Genomic DNA, 19,076 nt, shown 5'->3' with positions numbered 1-19,076 from the left:
TGGATGAGATTCGCCCTGAGATTCTGACGGCTCTGGACATTGTTGGGCTGTCTTGACACACCTCTTCAGTGTCCTGTGGAGGTCTGGAACCACCACCATTGGCTAGGCCTAGCTCCCATCTTTAAGAAGGTGGACCAGAGGCTGTGTTTAAGTATCTCAGGGTCTGGCTCATGAGTGATGGGAAAACGGAGCATGACATGGTGCAGTGTTAGAAGTACTGCTGGAGCTGTGTCAGACCATCGTGGAAACCATTCTGGTTAAACAGAAGGCATACTCTCGGTTTACCAGTCCATATAGGTTCCAACCATATGACCACAAGCTGTGGGTAGTGATCAAAAGAGCAGAATTGCAGATACAAGCATGCAAAATGAGTTTCCTCCGCAGGGCAGCTGTGCTCAGTCTTAGCAACAGGGTGAAGAGTTCAGTCATCCTCGGGGAGCTCGGTGTAGAGCCACTGCTCATTTACCCCATTTATACTGTAAATGTTAAAATTCTGGGTTAGAATTTCTTATCCAAAAACTACACAGTGCCCCTTTAATACTACATCATAATACACACTTATGTATACAACATTATACACTCATAAAGCTTGCTGGTCTCACAGTCACGGATGGTGGAGTGGGAGTTAAAACGTAAAGAACAGTGTTGACAACATTTGGAGCATATTCTGAGAAATCAGAGTTTTTAAATGACCAAAGTTCACCCCACCTGCATCTAACCACATCCAGGTCACATAAGTGATGTTAACCCATTTAAACCTAAAGTAAAAAGGCCCTTTTTACTACTTTCACTTGTTTCTTTTTTAGAGACAATTAACGTGTGACTCATTTACTAACAAAGATACTTGATAAACTTGTCGCATTTAGGTCTCAATGGCAAACTAAACACTTATGTGCTAACCCTAACGTTAAAACAAATCTGAATCAGCAATGCTTTATTCCACAAATTCTTACTGTACCAAAAAGTAACTGAACCAGTGCCAGCCATTTAATACTACCTGAATGAAGCGCTTGAAAATGTTTTTTGCTTTAAGAATTTAATTTACAGACATAATATTACAATAAAACCCATACCTTTAAAGGGGAATTTAAGTGACTGCATGTAATACAACAGTACAACAACTTGTGAACTTACCCATCATAACCGTTAACATAACAGTGTGTTCTCTTGGTGCACTAAACTATCGTTTGCTCGATGCAGCAGTCAATTTATGTTCATGTTCAGCAAAGCAAGGCAGAGACAGGTTTACAGGACTAGTCTGTGAGTTCGGTTGGTCTGGCAGCAGTTGGTTATATGATGTTGCTCCACACACTGCAGGACTCCGGACACCAGACAAGGACTCCTGGTTGTCGATGATTTCATCACAGGCCTCTTGTTTTACAGTCGTTGTGGCCACATTACGGAAACGACGCTTCTTAGAAGCTGAAAAACAAAACACAGACTCTTGAGACCAGCTTGAGAAAAATAACAACATGTGGACATGCTAACAGAATGCTCATTATACAATCACTGAAAAAAAAAAAAAAAAGCAATCTTTTACCTGGTAATACTGTGAATGAATTCCCAGCACGGCACTTTGTCCCGAGAGAACCAATTAACTCAGCGTTGCTTGTTAACTGCTGCCTGGGAGAAGTCCCAATAAAGCTCTGAAAAATACAGAAACAGAGTCCATACTTCAGGAAACACACCTAATATCCACGCATCAAAGTCTTAAAATTAACATTACATGTTAAGGTACTAGCTACACCTTTTCACCCATTAGTCAGGTCATTTATTACAATTATACAAATCTAATAACATCAATACTTGGTTGTTGAAGGCAGCCGGCTCTGGACTTTCTGTTTTTAGCTGAGCTGGTAAATTACTTACTGTATTTCTCTGAAGAAGTGAAGGCTCCGGGCTACAATCAGCTTGGTCCTTACCTGCAAGAACATACAAATAGACAAAATCAGGTACTTTAACAATAATCCATCAAAAAATGGACTATTCAACAAACAGTCGCAAGTATTTTTGCAATGTATACATAATCACATGCTTCAAAGAATTAGAATGTCTGAAAACCTCAACACCAATATGTCCTTCAAGAATCAGTGCGACATACTCAACTCTCCACTATCATCCCCTTCTTTCAACCGAGCGTGTGAAGTTTGTTTCTGCCATGGCTCCAGCTCCTCTTCCTCACATTCCAGTAAGAGTTCAGACTTTGTGGAGCTGAGACAGAAAGCAGCAGACCGACACCACCGATTCACTTGACGTATAAAATCCAAAGATTTTTGTATGCTACGGTATTTTTACAATATTCTTCTTCCAAACTAAAGACAAGTCATGTCAGGTGAATGAACAGAGGCACAACACAAAATGTTTTCACCGCTTCAGTTTTGGCAGTTCCTTAACTGAATGGGTAGAGAAGAAGTTCAGCAATCTTTCAATTTAGAGTTGTATATTTTTCTTTGCTGCCCTTTTCCAAATATTCCAAAGTTCTTTTATTGTGGAAAACAAATAAGATTGGTTTGGGAAGATTTGTACCTCTTTTTCTTTACTACTTTGATAAAGTTGTAACAGAGGCAACATGTAAACTAGCAGAATCTGGATTTAAAAACTGAGCATCAAGCATAAAATCTTTGTGACTTGATCGATGTACAGATCCCCAATCTTGAAAATGAGCCTGATCAAATACGTACAGGTGCCTCTGGGGAATTGTTGGTACGTAGACCTCTTCATCACAGCTGTCATCAGCTCCCAGACCACTCAGCTCAGATGTTTCTGCAACTTTTTCCACATCACTATCCAAGTCAGATCTATTCAATTAAAAAAAAATTAAAAAATAGAATCTTGAATCAGATCAGCCATAAAAGTGAAAAAATTGCAATGCAATATATCTGACAAAATATAAAATTACAGTCTGTTCTTCATACTGTCCTCGTCAATGGCGACATCCATCTCGTCACTACTGAAAACAACAAATTACAGTTAGGGCACTGAATAACAGTGTGAAATTGTATTTAAATGAAGTCAGTACAGTACTGACAGATACATAAACCTACTGAAATATACATTCGCAAAACTATCCATACTAACCTGTCCCGGGGATAGTTCACCTCAGATGCCTCTAGTGTAGTGTCACTCTGATGATCAACATCACCTTGTTTACCTCTGCAGACATATATATAAATTCATTTTCAGACCATTCAAGAGTTGTTATAGTACATTGATATGGAATGTCTACTGTGACACACGATTACCTGTAAGACTTAATGTCTCTAGAATATGTGTCTAGATAAAGATTTTTTTTTCAATGACTTTATTGCATAGAACAACTGGAGAGTGACTGAAAACAGGATGAGAAACAGGGTATGACAAGCAGCAGGGGTTTAGAGGTTGGATTTGAACCCTGGACCACCGAGGCAATGACACAGCCTCCGTACATGGGTTGCACACTCACACTGGAGTACAGAAAACACAAAAACATGAGGAAATAGGGCCCAGGATCAAAAATGCTCAAATTACCCTTCAAGCTCTGCAATTCACCACAGCAAGTAGTCATACATTTCCCTGTTTTTCAGAATAGACACCCACTGCATACATTGGGCTTCAGGGCTGTCCAAAGTGGCGCCTACAGACAAAGTTGACCAGCCAGATGTTTCTGGCTAAAATAAAAAGAAATCATTTCAAATAGTCATGTTATTGGTTTGCTGTTTTTATTCGTTGTGTGGCAAAAATCTTTTATATATGTAGGGATAGAGTTCCAGTTTTACTGGGCCACTCTATGCTGTATCCCTCCCCCTCCAAAGAAAAAACAAAACAGTAAAGTTTACATTTGCCTACCTTGCAGAGGCTGATACATGTTCAGGACTTGATCGTGCAGGAGGCTCATGCATACAAGTACCAGTGGAAGTCAGCGATATTGAAGATTTCATTTCATAACTGTAAAACAGAAACATTGTTGTCAGACACAACACCTAATTTGGAAATATTACGCATGCTGACAAACACAAAAGCTCCAGTTGAACTGGTTTCAAGTTCACCGGGTGGACATTTTCTGAATGTATGAGAGCAGAAAGCAAGTATTGTAACCACCATACATCTTGTTTGTTACGTATAACGTATAATATGAAAAGTGTTTCTGGAAAGATGTTATTTTTCTGGTTTTCAAACGCAGTTATACATGTGCCAAAACATGTGGGAGTGTTTGAAGATGTGGATATTGTTTTAATCATACTGAACTAAACTGACCGCATGGCTACAGAGCATGGGTAGGTAGGCATTAGGGTGAGTAAGAAAATATTAGGATGCTGTTGGGTGAACCTTGCCCGACCAGCAAAATTGTCTGTGTATTCAAACAAAATAGTTGATGAAAATGTATGTATATTTTGAAACAAACTGTTTAAATTTAAAGTGAAATTGAGGCTGGCAGGTTTACTTAGAGCCAAAAATATTGTAATAACAGGAGAAGGGACGTTAAAATCTTTTGTCTGTAGTTGTTTGAAACATGGGTGTGACTCAGCTACAGCGTAAAACCGTCAGTCTTCCAGGAAACCGAGGCACTCACTAATGCTGCACAGATAAAAACTTAAAATGCTTTTATTCATGTTTTTTTTTTAAATCCACTTTATTTCATGCAGAAAAGATGAGGTTACATGGTAGAACATTTGGAAGAAAGACACAGCAATGTATGTAGCAATCCTGTGAGATAAGAGTTTTTATTTAATTAATACCAAACACATTACAAAATGACTTTGAGATCAATTTCATCACGTTGAACGTACAATAAAACTTCTCATGGAGTGAAATGGACTGACACAATCCATGCAGGGTGGAGGTCCTAGACTTTTTCAGTCTGAGTCATCTACCAGACTCTTGGGAGGAGGGCTGCCCACCGCAGGTCTGACATCATTCATTTTGTTGTCTAACATGTATTTATTTAAATAGGTCCCATGGGGAGTTATACTTCCTGGAAAACAGAACATCCTTAATGGTGATCTCAAACTTCCTGCTCTATTAGTAGGGCAAATGAGTTCATCCAATAAAGCTTTCAAATATTTTTCAACAATCTCACTTTAACAATGTTTTTTTTTTGTTCTTTTTCACTGACCTCATAATTGAAATCTATTAAGTTTACATCTCTAGCTTCACGAGTCCATTTTTTTTTTTTTACATAAAAAAATTTCAGTTAAACACTGTTGGAGGTCATTTGTAATTACAAATACAGAACCATCACTCAACTCTGCACCTCTAGATTCTGGAAGTACAGAGTCTAGAGGCTAATGACAACCACCAATTAGCTTAGCTTCTTCAGAGCTGCTGCATACACCCAGTTTAAGTGAGCTTTCTGTGTCTCCAAACAAACAGCAGGCCTGATTCATGTCACTTGAATATGTTTACTGGATTCCCATAGCTTCGTCTCAATCCACAAATGACTTTAAAAAAAAAAGGTTTACCATGTTGATCATCACTAGCCATTTATAGTAAAAAGTATAGCCTGTACATGCTGCCTCACCTTGACCATGACGATAGAACTCCCTTCTCTCTTCTCTTTGAATAGGCCTTAATGTTCTTCAGAGGACCTTTACATTAAAAACAAGAAAACATTCAGTAACACATGCTAAGCTTTCAACGTCTGGTTCAGTCATTAAGATTATGTCTGATATTAAAAGATGCAACTGACACTGTAAGGTTTTGCTTTACACTGGTGTTGTCTGGCTGACATCCTTTACTCATGTAGGGAGAAGAAAAGATGTAAAAATAAGAGAACTAGAATGACACCTCACTGCTGTTTGCCTCTGTGCACCAGTCAAGTTGCTGTTCCTGAGCTAAGCTGTTGTATAATGGCCTGAACATTGTTTGCTGAATATTATGATGTCAAGTTCACCTTTGACCTCTTGGATATAAAATCTCATGACTACTTAATTTTATCCTATTAGACATTTGTATAAAATGTCATGATTATCATACAAATTGTTGTCCAATGGCTGCCTATGTTGTATGACAATGATATAATATATACATGCATATATACATGCATTTTTCTGCCTTTGAAATAAACAGAGTTTTAGGCTTGAACCTGCAGTTTGATGTATTGGAGAAATAAAAAACAATCAAAGTTGAATCCCAACATTTTTTGGTTTTTGACATTGAAACCAAACCAGGAAAATCACCTGAAATGTGAAGAAGAGTGTCATCACTGCACTGTTGGTGGACCCCCCGCTGTAAAGATCCCTCCCTGCTTATTCCGGTGCATCTGTTTCATTTCAGGGTTGAGGTATGCCTTTTGAATTTCAAAAAAGTTTTTATGACCCATGAAATTCAGGTGCAGATGTTTGGCCCACTTTTTGAAATGCGTAAAGGTGCCACCAGAAAAAAGAATGGAAAGAGTCGTAAGAACGTGGATTTCCGGAAATGCCTCCCAAATGTGGGGTGATGATGTCCATGTGCCCCTGTGTCCACCGAGGCACCTCCACCTCACCTTCTTCTGTGCTCCGCAGTGAGACACATTCTTTTTGGATATGGGCTGTCCACATGTCTGGCACTTCTTAAACAGCTCCATCAAGCAGCTGTCATTCACAATAGTCTTTGACTGACTCAAGTCTGACGTTGCTGTTGAGTTTAATTCAGTCTCTTTCTGTAAGCTCTCACTCAGTCCATCCACGGATGCAATACTGCACAAACCTTTGCTGAGTTCAGCTGGTGGAGGGAACTGGGATGAGGTGCTTGGAGCTCCTGTGTCATTCTGGGACAACAAATGTCAAATTCAAAAAAACGAAGAAGGGAAACTATTCTGAATGATATTTTACAATAAAAAAATGTATTTTGAAAAAAAGTTCTACCAACAAACATTACCTCTGACTGCATGTATAACTCATTTACACAGAAATAAGGCTTCAGATGTCATGTGTTATACCTACAGCAATGGGCAGGGAAGGACATGGACATACAGAATCCACATCAGCGACTTGAACACCCCCAGGAGCAAACTGTGACGATGTAGTTGGACACTAGTGTAAAAACAGTGATTTTTAAAATCAAGAATTAAACATCGAATACTAGGAACACAGCTGTACTACATCATACTTACTGAGGTTAACACAGAGTGCCTTTCCAAAACGCTATCAATGCTGGAACAGGAAACTGCTGAGGAAGAAGCCTGAGCAGCTGTACTGGAAGCCTTGGCCTAATAAAAAAAAAAAAATACAAAAAATGTTTTGGTAGTCAGTCATTTCCCACCCAATTCCACGTTAGAGCAAATTACTTAACATATGGCACCTGCTGCTTGTGCCAACTTGAATCGACGGCTCACTGTGGCAGTTATAAAAGTAATACAAACCTTCGCCAACCCAAGTTTTCTACACAAGTATTGCACTCTCTGAGCAAACGATACATCAAATAGAACCTCAGTTATGCATCTCGACTCCTTTTCTAAGATGGCCCCTGCTGACTCCTTTAATTAGCTCAATTTATACACAAGGTTTAACCAAGGTGGGGCCCAAATAGTAAGTGGGTGAAAGATTGCAGTCCTATGTGAGCATGAACAAGGGAGAGCCTCAAAGGGCATGGCAGTTTCTTATCAGTTCCACAATGATGTCAACAAGCTCCTAATTTACAATATTACAGATCTCTGATTCCAATAAATAGGTGCAAAAAGTGTCTCATTCCAACGTTGTCCAACAGCAACGCTTTGGGGTGGTAGCTCAGCCCAGTACCAGCACAAAGTGTCAGTGACTGACTCTCAACAACCAACTATATTATTGTAGAATAAAGAAAGTTTCAGAAAGAGACGCTTGTAAGTGGAACACACAGACAGACTGTAGCAATATCCATTTAATCAGAGTAATCATGTTCAAACCACAAAATCTTTTACATGCTATTTAATTTGCAATTAATTCACAAGACTACATTTCCCTACATGCTGTGAGGTACTTCCAGGGGTTGAGGTACGGGTTGACGTTTTCTCCTGTCACCATGCACCAGGTTCGTCTTTACCTTTCCACCACATGAATGTCCAAGCTCTCGCCAGCAGCAGCTCTGCTCTAAACCACACATGTGGGGTTTCCTAGCCAACGTTATGTTTAAAACTCCAGGTAAAGTAAATGATTTACCTCTGTTCGGCTGCTGTCATCAGCGGGCAGAGAGGTGTCCAGGTCCTCTTGTTGCCTTCCAGAGAACACAGACGGGATAACGTGGGACTTGAGGATCTTTCTGGGCGTTGTTTTCATAAGTTCTGCCTGTATGTCTGGCTCGTAATCTTCCGGTTTAAAATGCTGGCTACAGACTCTTATGTTGCCGTATTTAATGACTGGCGTGTTTTCATCAAATTTGGGGTTCTGTATGGCCTTTAACCACTTTCTGCATCGGCCCGGGTCTCTTGTAGGCAGAGAGTGGAAGACGACTCCCCGGGACCTGGCCTTCCTGTAGCCCTTACAGCCCGGCACAGAGAACATCCCCGGCATCGTTACACTGATAACACCGACCCCGGTGCAGAAGAAACGAGGAGTTGTCTTACTGACTGACGGTTGCCACCATGTCTGAGTTCAAGCACAGTGACCAGCAGTCTGCCGCTCCAGACATTGGTAAACGTGACCGCGGAGCGTAAACACATTAGTTTAAGGACGTCGCGCTTTGCATTTTGGGAAAGGTAGTCACCAGTGTTTTTTTTTTTTTTAAGAGAAAAAGATAAGTGGAGAGGAAGAAAATAAATTGACTTTTGATAGCTACTGACCTGAAATAATAATAAGAAAAAGAACAAGAACAAAGAATCACAGGGTTTCCCATTTTGAACACGCCAAAATGTTGGTCACACGATAACAGCTCAACCGTCTCCATGGCAACTGACCTCCATTCACTGACAATGGTTTTAAAACATGGCTGAAAGATTTGGACAATTTCCGGGTTGATCTTGTGCTAATTTCTTGTCAAATTACTTATTTGACTTAAAGCTCAAAAATTTAAACGATGACTGAACACTTAAAAAGATATTTCTCATATCATTTTAACCCTTATTTCATAGTATCCATTTTATTGGACTGGACTCATTGTAGATCTTTTACTTGCTGTTGTTATTTATATGCCCTTATTCACAGTAATCCTCCTCACCACCTTTCAGCTGATCTCTCAGCTTCTTACCAAGCACAGCAACTACAAACAAACTATACTGAGTGGTCAGCAGCTAGCTAACAAGAAAGTTGATGTCCTGTTAAGATGATTCTTCGCACAATGCTTAGTTTTGGTGCTTTTAAATGAACATACCCACGCTAAAGAGACAGCATGACATTAGCAGAGATAGAAGAGTTTAACATTTAGCCATGTAGATGCTTTCTTTACATACGTCCAACTGTATACCAGGACATATGTAACTTTCACTGGCATCGTTAGAGCAGATAAGAAAACAGTAAAGTGGTTACTCAAGTGATTTTACACATAAAAGTCAGTTTATGTCGTGGAAACTACTTCTCAGCCTGTGACACAGTTGTATGATCTCTTCTCTGGCTCTGGAGGAGTTTTATGAAATCAGAGATAATAATCTGGATTAAGTCAAATGATGTCATCATGGCTATCATTTTCATTCCTTGAACCCACAGTCTTTGGTGAAAGCGCTTCTTAAGTTTTTGCACCTTCATCCTGGTGTTACAAAGACACCTTAAACAAGATTATTTGATAAATGTGGAAGATTAGGTTAAGGACTATTTAACCAATGAATGTACACGTCCTCTTAATGAACACTGGTAAATTAATGGTCTTGATGTAATTTGCTGATCGCTTTAGGTCAGTTGCTTGTTTCATTTATGTAAAAAATTGTTGTTAAAGAGATTCAGCATCTCAATAAAAATATTCCTGGTACAATACAGGTAAAAAAAACTAAATAAAATAAGAGAACCTTGGTTACAAACTGGGGCACAGACTTTGAAAGACGTTGACTTCAACCAGGCAGGAAAGGGCCAATAAAAAGAGCCTAATTTTTGCATAATAGGAAATGGTAGAATCCAGAATAGATTCTGGAATCGGTGTCTCTGCCTAAACACATGCATAAGAACAGGCAATAAAATGCAGAGCAATGTCCCTATTTCCAACGGAGAGTGCAGCTGAGGTTGCAAGTCGTAGAAGCATGTGTTTCCCAAGATTTTCAACCACGGTTTGAGGAAAAGTAAACAAAAATGTTTTCCCCAAATCTGCTGACCTCCATGAGGCAAGCAATATGACATTTTGCCACTGAAACGAGGGGGACTTATGTCACTGGAAACATTCATGGAGAAATTTACAATCACTTTTTTAGGTCCATCAAGCTTAAACTAATTCAGTAAAATATGGCTCTCTACCTTCATTGAAAGAGATTTTTTTCACCTCCACCCACCACAGAAGAACAAAATCTGGAAGACCAGTAAACAATGCTACGCCCCTCAATCTATATTCCTGACAGTTCGATTAATTCATCTTTTCCAAGACATAACCTTATGTTGTATGTTTAAAATGTTTCTAAATGTACTACAAAGCTGCAAGACTTCTGTTAACAGTAAATTCTAACTTTTGACTTTTGTTATTCCCAACATTCGTGAAATAATTTAGATGAACCAACAAAAGTGTTTTATGTTCATCTGCCTTTTGTCGTGGGAAGAACATCTGGTGAAGTTTGTGTGATCTGTGTTTGTCCAACAGGTGGCAGTCTGGAATTAACAATAGGAGGTAGTGGTGCCTCCCATCACTCCCTGTCGCCTTCAAAGAAAACTTGCTTTAGCTGATGATTACAATTGCCAATAGTTTTTCTTGCAAGGCTAGCAGTCAGCGTAACACTATAAACTAAATGTGAGCACATCATTGCTGAGCGCCCAAGAAACGAAGTTCACTGTTTTTTATTGTTGTAATAGATGCTTTATGCCACTGAATTACAGGACATGGAGATCCTAAAAATACCTCACATGGTTTAAGTTGCTGAGGCGTCCACTAACTTAAAGCGGGGGCTCTTCATTCTCTCCTGTGTGATACTGTTCAATCTTGAACTACTGACTGACATACTTTGGTTACAGCTCTCTGTGTAAGTACATGTGCTGTGCAGAGTGCACGAGGCTCTGTAAAGTTCCAGAAGTGTTGGTGGTTCTTGGACTGAATTAACTGAAGCTCTTGTTAGTGTAACAGGCCTCATTCTTTAAAACATCTGGATAAGATAGGAGGGGGAACCCCCAGTGATGCAGACACACCTCCCTCGTTTCTTCAAAGACTCACATATGGTTTTTGTCCTTATTAAAGTGTTCAAAACTTGATTTCTTTCAAGTTATTTTTACATACGGATTTTCGATTCACACGGATTCAGCCATGCCTTCTTCACACCCTGTTTTCAGTTTTGTTTTTTTTTCTTTTTAAAGTCATAATAGTTTCAGTGTGCGCCTGCCTGCCTGTATGAATATGCTATGAGAAAAACCCTTAACTTCCACTGCAAACTGTCTTCTCTGACTGGCAAACCAAATGCAATAACCACTCAACCTCATCCTCTCAAAGAGAAACTACATTTAAGTGTCCTCAGTCAACATTGATCACATAAAAGATAAGAACACATGAGCATCTGTCTATCAATGATACCAATTTTACAGTTATAATACATGTACCATTACGCAGATTATATGAAAATAAGCAATCAATACCTCTGGAATAATATTATATCTTGGTTCATATTAAATCAGTTCATAGTTTTCTTACATCTTTGAAGAGAAATAGTTAACATTTGTGATCTCTGGAGTAGACTAGGGCTTGTCAGCCACTACTTAATGCTATGCCATTATTAAACCACCTAAAATGCACTTATAACTAAAACAACTAATTCGTAAAGCAATAGCAAAAGGGGGTGCCGGGTAAAATGCCTTGCAGACTTCAAAAACATTGTGATATTTTCATTACAACACACGATGCGCATCCAGAAGCCACAGCCGTAGCCTAACTTTACTGCAGTCCTCTTGTCTGGTTTCTCGCCAGCGCGGAGGAAGAAAGTAGTTCCCACACAGCGGGGAAAAAACGGTACTCTCTTACAGTGGTTTTCATGCTCTCTTCAGAGCATTTACCGATATACATTTAGGCACATTACCCTGCTGTCATTCTACACATTCAATGTTTCTGGGAGCTGTTTCAATTCGCTGTTGACACATTTTGGGGCATCGCAAAGCCTGGCTGTCAAAGCTGACAATGAAAACCACGTACTGGTCCTGAACACACCTGTAGAGAAACTGAGCTGTCAAGTGAAGACAAACGCTGCTAATCAATGACTTTTTCAACTGTACTTGCTTTAAATGAACCGTTTCGATGTGTGTTTACGTTTAAGCCTGCGTTTTATCTTCAATAAAACGAATAAAACGAGAGTTAGGTGTGACACGATCTTAGCATAATTTATGAGATGACAGCGGTTGTCTTTCCTCCGTTATATTCAAGTTTAATGTGTGCATATAGTCTTTTTTTAATGTTTGACCGGGCCTGATGTATGAGCTTTGATGACAATGTTTATTTGTCAGCGAAATACTTCAGACGTCGGTCAGGATTCAAGAACATGGTCTAACGAGGCTTTCACCAAATACTTACAAGTTCAAGAGATAGTTAGCGACGTCTCCGTCAGATCGTAGGTTATTTTCCTCTTTAAACTGTCTCCATCTTGTGAAGCTGTACGATATGTTTATCCTTGTTTTGACTCGCAGACGGTCGCTTTCCTTTCTTGCTCTCAGACCCTCCTCAGATCGACGGACTGGTTTCGATTTTTTCGCCACTGGAGCTGAAGTCTGGTTGATATCAGGCCATTGCGTTGTTATCCCCCATGGATTTGCCATGGGGAAAAATGCCCCTTCTTTTTCATTTCTTGAAATATGGCCAATATTCATCTTGACTATAATTTACAGTTAGCTTGTTTTCAAATGCCCGCCCGGTTTCCGCCGACGGCAACAGCAAATCCGGTCTGAACCCTTCAGACTAAAAGCACAGTCCAACTGAAGTTAACTGTCAGAAAAAAACTTTGATTTGTCACAGTTGCAGAAATGTTGGTCCAAACACTTCAAATTTCTATGTTTATGATTTAAAAAAAATCAACATAGCAAACAAAGCTACAACAAAGGAACGTAAAGTACAGCAAACAACAAATCAAATCGAAAATAATACAATTTTAAATAGAACTTCAAAAGTAAATACATACATAAAAATAAGTATGATAAAAGTCCACTGCTGGACTTACCTCTGGCTGATAATTTGCTGTTGGTCCCTCGCTGACACCCCCACCTCAGTGCTGTCTGTATAATAATAATTACTGGGGTATCAACTACAAAGCACAGCAAAATTAGCTGATAATGCATGTACCACCTCAGTTAGTAATTACTTATTATTTGGTGAAGAGTGCCTTATAAATAACATTAATCAAATTACCAAATCCATTTGAGAGTGAACTTGGGGCTAATGAGGCCTCTCAAGATCTGAGGCCCTGCAGGCAATTAGACACTATGCTGGTTGGTAATCCAGCCCTATTTACAACCCTCTGTTACAGAATGTTAATCAAATTATTGATATTAATGACTATTATCATTATTATCATGATGTCTTCAAGTAGAAGATCGAAGATTTTCATGGATATAAACATCTGTTAAGTCACCATCTACCGCTGAATTAGAGAACACAATGATGATTGAGCCTGTGGCCTCCTGATGAAAAGCCCTTGCATTTGCTGTAATACCAAAGATATACAAAGGGTGTCTTGGCTCGCTAGCTCTTTTTTTATCCATATGAATCAGTAACTGCAGCTAGCATTAGCGGGTGAGCTAACTGATGTGAGGTCCCTCCGCTGACGTTGACCATTGTTTTTTCTGCAAAACCTGCCTCACACATGATCAAGCCTTTGGCCCACTGATGAAAAGCCCTTGCATTTGCTGTAATACCAAAAATGTACACTGGGTGTCTTGGTGAAGAAGAAAAGCAGAAAATATCACAAGAGGCATATATTTAGTGACGGGTTCACCCAGCAGTGGTTGGTTGGCAAGACAGAGTAGTTGCGACATTACAGTTGTTTGTCCTGGTCTCTGCTAGCATTGGGGGAAAATGGCTAACCTTACCGTTAACAGTCATGTCTGAACAAACAAAGAAAAGACTGATAACTGTGGACAATGAAACTGTAGGGTAATTATGGAGGCGTGGCAAAGCTGCCAACTGCCAGACATCACACAGGTGACACAGAATCTCCGGGAAGCAGCGAGGTCCCAAAATACACCTGCAATTGCCGCTTCTGGAAATCTTTAAGATTGCCACTTTCAAGATTAGCCAAGTAGTTGCTTACCTGTCAAGTAGAAGACATGCAAGATCAGCATCTTTCTGCAACCCAAGCTTGTCTCGAAGTTCTCTCCATTTTGGAAAAGCCACACCAATGTTCACTCTTGTTTTACCCCTCTTCTTGTCCCAAAGTCTTCTTGGGTCGTTCACTTCCCCTGTGCATTTACGCTTTTGGGGGACAGCGTCTGCAGAAGGACGTGGCAATGAGTAACCGTGTTCCATCGTCAGTGAGCTATATAAAGAAGTATAACAAGTTTGATAGCAGAGTGTCCAATAATTATTATTACCTATCTGCTGTTTCACCGGAAGTTGTAGCTAGTAAAGAGGATGTGACGTCAGGCGAAATGAAACGCACCGTTATCACCTTTAACAAAATAAAAATGCTGGCTTCTGTCATTTGGACATTGCTGGGAAAATGTGGGATTATGTAAACAAAATATGTAACATAAGTGTCCTTGTTTGCATACTTGTTTAATGCGGAGATGTTATTGTGCGTCAGAAGCACAGATGAACATGCGGTGGATCAGTGTGACCCGCACAGCGCGTGCTGACTCCCGCAGCATCTCCCGCTGTGTGGGACCATCATGTCACTGTGCTTCGGCGGAGGGATACAATAACCAATGTCATCGTGGTGCTGAGGCTTTCGCAAAGCAAAAATGTCTGCCTAAGGGAAACTCGTAACTGCTATATAGAGAGGATATTATCCCAGGTATACCCGCTTAAACCAATATCTCGCCAGTTTGAGGCGTATTGCAAGACAGCGAGTCTTCACCAGATCACCCTAGTCGGGATTTTATTCGGAAAAAAGGTAAAATATCTGTGAGAGTTTGCCAAAAGCTTTCGGACCTGTGAAAGAAGTTGGGAGTTGAGAAAGACCATCATTGCGTTTTGTGTTCTGGAGCTGCTGGGGATTGAGTGTCATTTGCAGTATTTGCTCGGCTTTTTTCACTTCTCTTGAGCCAGTATCTCATTTATATCTCGCTCGCCGGGAAAGGCTTCTCCGTGCTCATGTCTACATGGGCTCAAACCGCTGCAGCTGGTCGCAGCTCGCTAGCTCTTTTCTATCCATATGAATCAGTAACTGCAGCTAGCATTAGCCGGCGAGCTAACTGACGTGAGGTCCCTCCGCTAACGTTGACCATCGTTTTTTTTTCTGCGAAACCTGCCTCACAAATCACTGACATTAACACTGTCAGTGGCAGCCTAATCACCGAGTTACATCAACGTGTTAGGACAAGTGAGAGGGTGTTGTTACAGAGAAATAATGTCACTGCAACAACGCGATGCTGCAGGTTTTTAAACAAGCTTGTGCCATCATCCATCCAGAGCGCTTCCATTTTATCCATTTTTAATCACCGCTATGATGGATAACACTTAATCTGCACGGACTGATTGTTTACTCTCTTTGGTGAATGATGGTGTGGTCAAACTGTCAGTGTGTCGGTATGTTTCAATGCCAGCGCGAACTTTACTCCACAGTGATGGTCTTTATTCCGCATCCCATAACAAATACCTCTCGTGGCATTGGTCATTTCCTGTGGCACCGTGTTGAATAAAAGCAGCAGAGATGTGACCTGACCGGGCTGTGTTGTCTTCAGGTTTCTAGATCGCCAGGATGAACCCTCAGCAGCGGATTGCCGCGCTTGGAACAGACAAGGAATTAAGTGACCTGCTGGATTTCAGTGCGGTATGATGGATTTTCTCTCTTTTTTCTCTCTTTCATTTTGAAGCGTGACTAATTGAACAATTCACATTATTATCCACTTATTTCACAAGCCGTCCTTGAGCAGCTTTTAGGATGCTTGCCATCTGATCATCTCAATGTTGGGAGTCTAATTCTAGGTTTATGTCCACATGCTTCCTTGCAGATGTTCTCTCCACCTGTAAGCGGAGGGAAAAACAGGCCCACCACACTCGGAAGCAGTCAGTTTAGTACATCAGGTAAGACTTGAGCCCTCAAACCTATTTCAGCAAACCCCTCTGTTATGGTCTTGCATTGCATGTGGTTCCTTTTCCTCCTCTGTGATACTGCGCTGTTCACATCGGATCCTTGAATCACAAGCTCTCCACCTTGAATTAAAGTGGAGTGTTGTAGTAAAGATGTAGAGCAAAGCATGGTTAGAGTCTAGACATGTGTAACTGTCTGATTGATCTAATTAGCAACATGATGTAATACAGTGAATATTCCTACTGAGTTAAGGCGTACATAAGGCATGTTTTGACTGCTTTGATCAAGCGTTGATGTATAAACACAAATTACTCGTCTTTGTGCATCTTCATGGTTTGCTTGTAATGACAGGAGTTCAGATTCCTTGCTTCTGGATCGCTTCCTTGCTATAAATGCAACAGGACATTAATCCGAAGCACAACTATTGTCTGATGTGCTACAAGAGAAAGTCAACAATCAAGCATTATGTTTTCTTGAAAGCATGTTTTGTGCACATCCACAAAGCCTCGTTGTAGCCAGTTATCTGTGAAACGAAAGACACACACTTTGTGGAAACTGAACGAAAAGACAAAGAGACAAGAACAGAGCTGTCACTCATGAACTGAGGAGTTGTGGCTATGAATTTTTAGAATACCTTATCATTGAACTGGGGGGGTTGTTGTTAGTGTGCCCTCTTTAATAAAACAAATGACAAAGAAACAGATGTTTTTTTTAAAGTAAAATCAGACCTTCCTGGTCAATTCCCACAAGGATGATTATTTTACATATTGATTACACAGTCTTTAGACTGTTACTGGTGTTATATTAGACTCTAACTTAATGTGTTTTTATTTATCTGTGGACAAAATGTTTGCCAAAAACTTTTATTATAATATAGTCCAGCACAGAAAAACAACACTAACAGCAGCCTCAGAAATGATTGTAGTTGAATCATCTTAGTTCAGTACTGAGAACAAGTGATAGAATTTGTTGCATTCCTTGCCTTTTTATTGGATTGCATCAGATTATACAGGTGTTCCTACATTTCGAATTGTGAAATATGAAAAGTTCTTACAAATCAGGTCATTGTGTCATATCCACTTACTGAGATGCACAATTAAACTTTTGATCTGTTCATACATTTTTTCACAACCAGACTGCATCCTCTATTTATTGTCAGTTAACTTGAATGATTTCAACCATCGACATTTCCACCATGTGCTGTATTGACAAGGCCTCGCTGTTTCTTTTATGATTTTATATAGTAAGATGTGGACAGTCACCTTTCGGCTTGGCCTGCACTCAGTGACTTCTAAAATAGACCCACATCAGCATGGTGCTTTTTGTTTGGAACAGAAAAGAGTGGTAGACAGTCAGGAGAACTGTGTTTTACAGCTGAAGCTCATTGTCATGGATGTGTTGTTGTGTGGCGACCAGCTTTGTCCTTTAGAAATGTAGCAAAGTCTAAATGTGGGCCGTTGTTTTGTACCATTTTCAAAAAATATTATGAGAAAAGATATTGTCCAAAATGAAGATTCTTCCTGTAAAGAATTATGTTCATAAATCAAATGTAAAATATTGTTACATATATCATGTTCACAAATTTTTAACAAACACATTTTCTGTTAAATGTAAATATCAGCATCTTGTCACGACGTAAAAAAGGATGTAGTGTATTGTCAACAACGTGTTCACCGTTTTTAACTGATTAGCTTTTCGATAGGCAGCCATAGTAATCAGATTATTCTACATCACGCAATATATCATCCACATATGATACATGCATACATTTTGTTGGAAACAACAGGATTTATGTAGGTTTTTATTCTTAACTATTAGATATGATCAGTGCTCTGGTTGTCTCTTCTGTATTGAGATGCAGCGTCAGATAAAATGTCACACTATCAAAGTGATACAACTTGAACAAAGACAGTAGAATGTTTTGACTTGTGGTTTGCAGTTTTTTGACAGCCAGATCTATATCTGGCCACACACAAGTTTTCTGCTTCAGTGTATCATCATGAAGTAAATGTTTAGAGTAGTAGTGGACGTGAAAAAATGAAACAATCAGTGTTTACATTGGTCATTGGGCACACGGTCAACCGGGAAAAGGAAGGTTAACTGTCTTGTGTTATTATTTGTGACTCTGGAAAACAGAAACTATGTTTTTGCAAAGGCGGTGCCAATAATAATACCACTTGGAAATGCTAGGGGGGGAAAGATGTCTACAACTTTCAGTATTACCCTTATGTAATAAAGGCCCTATTTTGACTTGGAAGAATGCAAAATATTTAAATGTATCAAAGATGAGTATATTTCTCCAGTTTCTGTAGCAGTGGTCAGAAGAAAATATGTGTGGTCATCAAAAAAATTGGAAGGGAATGAATCAATTTTGGGGGGTTTTAGTGTTTTGTGACTGATCTTGATCCAGGGTGCCTGTAGCTTAAAAGACCTCCAGATATTAGAAGTAAAAAATGTTCCCCATCAATCATGCAACTACATGCATTTGACTTCTGGTTGGATTGAGGTTGGCAGCATCACCTTGTTTCAAAATAAAATGTGGTGTGAAAATGAAGTTATTTGCTCAACTATGGTATTAAATTCAACCGTACTAGTATTAGCAAACACTAAACAGACAAGCCAAACACAGGGAAGCTTTACCTAAGGTGAGTTAAAACAAGAGGACAGAGCACAAAATGTGAAAACAGAAAAAGTCTATATGAGCAATTATAAGAAAATGAATAAAAGTGATAAAACAGGCAAAATCACAGAAAAAGAAAGAAAGAAAAGGTAATGTAAATAAGGAGATAAATAAAAGGATAAAACCAATAAAGGACGATAAGAAGATGATAAACCCGTATCTGTCTTGATAATTTCT

At 39.6% G+C, this 19,076-nt stretch overlaps 2 protein-coding genes across 12 annotated transcripts in view; one reads left to right on the top strand and one right to left on the bottom strand.

Moving 5' to 3' along the window:
• Positions 1 to 1,019: 1,019 nt before the first annotated feature.
• Positions 1,020 to 11,360, bottom strand: LOC119018606. Of its 2 annotated transcripts, none has more exons than XM_037096410.1 (13): positions 8,094 to 11,360; positions 7,073 to 7,168; positions 6,903 to 6,992; positions 6,667 to 6,727; positions 5,498 to 5,564; positions 3,826 to 3,924; positions 3,079 to 3,153; positions 2,900 to 2,947; positions 2,682 to 2,798; positions 2,102 to 2,211; positions 1,870 to 1,922; positions 1,541 to 1,646; positions 1,020 to 1,422 (listed from the first exon to the last, which is right to left on the bottom strand). In XM_037096410.1, exons 1-13 carry the CDS (start codon positions 8,442 to 8,444, stop codon positions 1,181 to 1,183), a joined length of 1,515 nt encoding a protein of 504 aa, XP_036952305.1. In that variant the 5' UTR covers positions 8,445 to 11,360; the 3' UTR covers positions 1,020 to 1,180. The 2 variants fall into 2 exon arrangements, with proteins under 2 accessions (XP_036952305.1, XP_036952304.1); XM_037096409.1 differs by having other exon boundaries at positions 2,900 to 2,950; positions 8,094 to 11,356.
• Positions 11,361 to 14,850: 3,490 nt separating this feature from the next.
• Positions 14,851 to 19,076, top strand: part of tcf12 (transcription factor 12) — an 80,998-nt gene continuing 76,772 nt past the window's right edge. For 5 of the 10 annotated variants that reach the window (XM_037094441.1, XM_037094440.1, XM_037094439.1 and 2 more), the window contains exons 1-3: positions 14,853 to 15,079; positions 15,870 to 15,958; positions 16,140 to 16,212. In XM_037094441.1, the coding sequence (XP_036950336.1) occupies positions 15,887 to 15,958; positions 16,140 to 16,212 (145 nt within the window). In that variant the 5' untranslated portion in view covers positions 14,853 to 15,079; positions 15,870 to 15,886. Of the gene's footprint in view, positions 15,080 to 15,227; positions 15,715 to 15,869; positions 15,959 to 16,139; positions 16,213 to 19,076 lie in introns of those variants that run through there. The other 5 variants (XM_037094436.1, XM_037094437.1, XM_037094434.1 and 2 more) reach the window with 4 other exon arrangements.

This window comes from Acanthopagrus latus, chromosome 4 (genome assembly GCF_904848185.1).
Source record: "Acanthopagrus latus isolate v.2019 chromosome 4, fAcaLat1.1, whole genome shotgun sequence".
In the NCBI taxonomy this organism is placed as follows: Eukaryota; Metazoa; Chordata; class Actinopteri; order Spariformes; family Sparidae; genus Acanthopagrus; species Acanthopagrus latus.
This window is presented reverse-complemented; position numbering and strand designations above follow the sequence as displayed.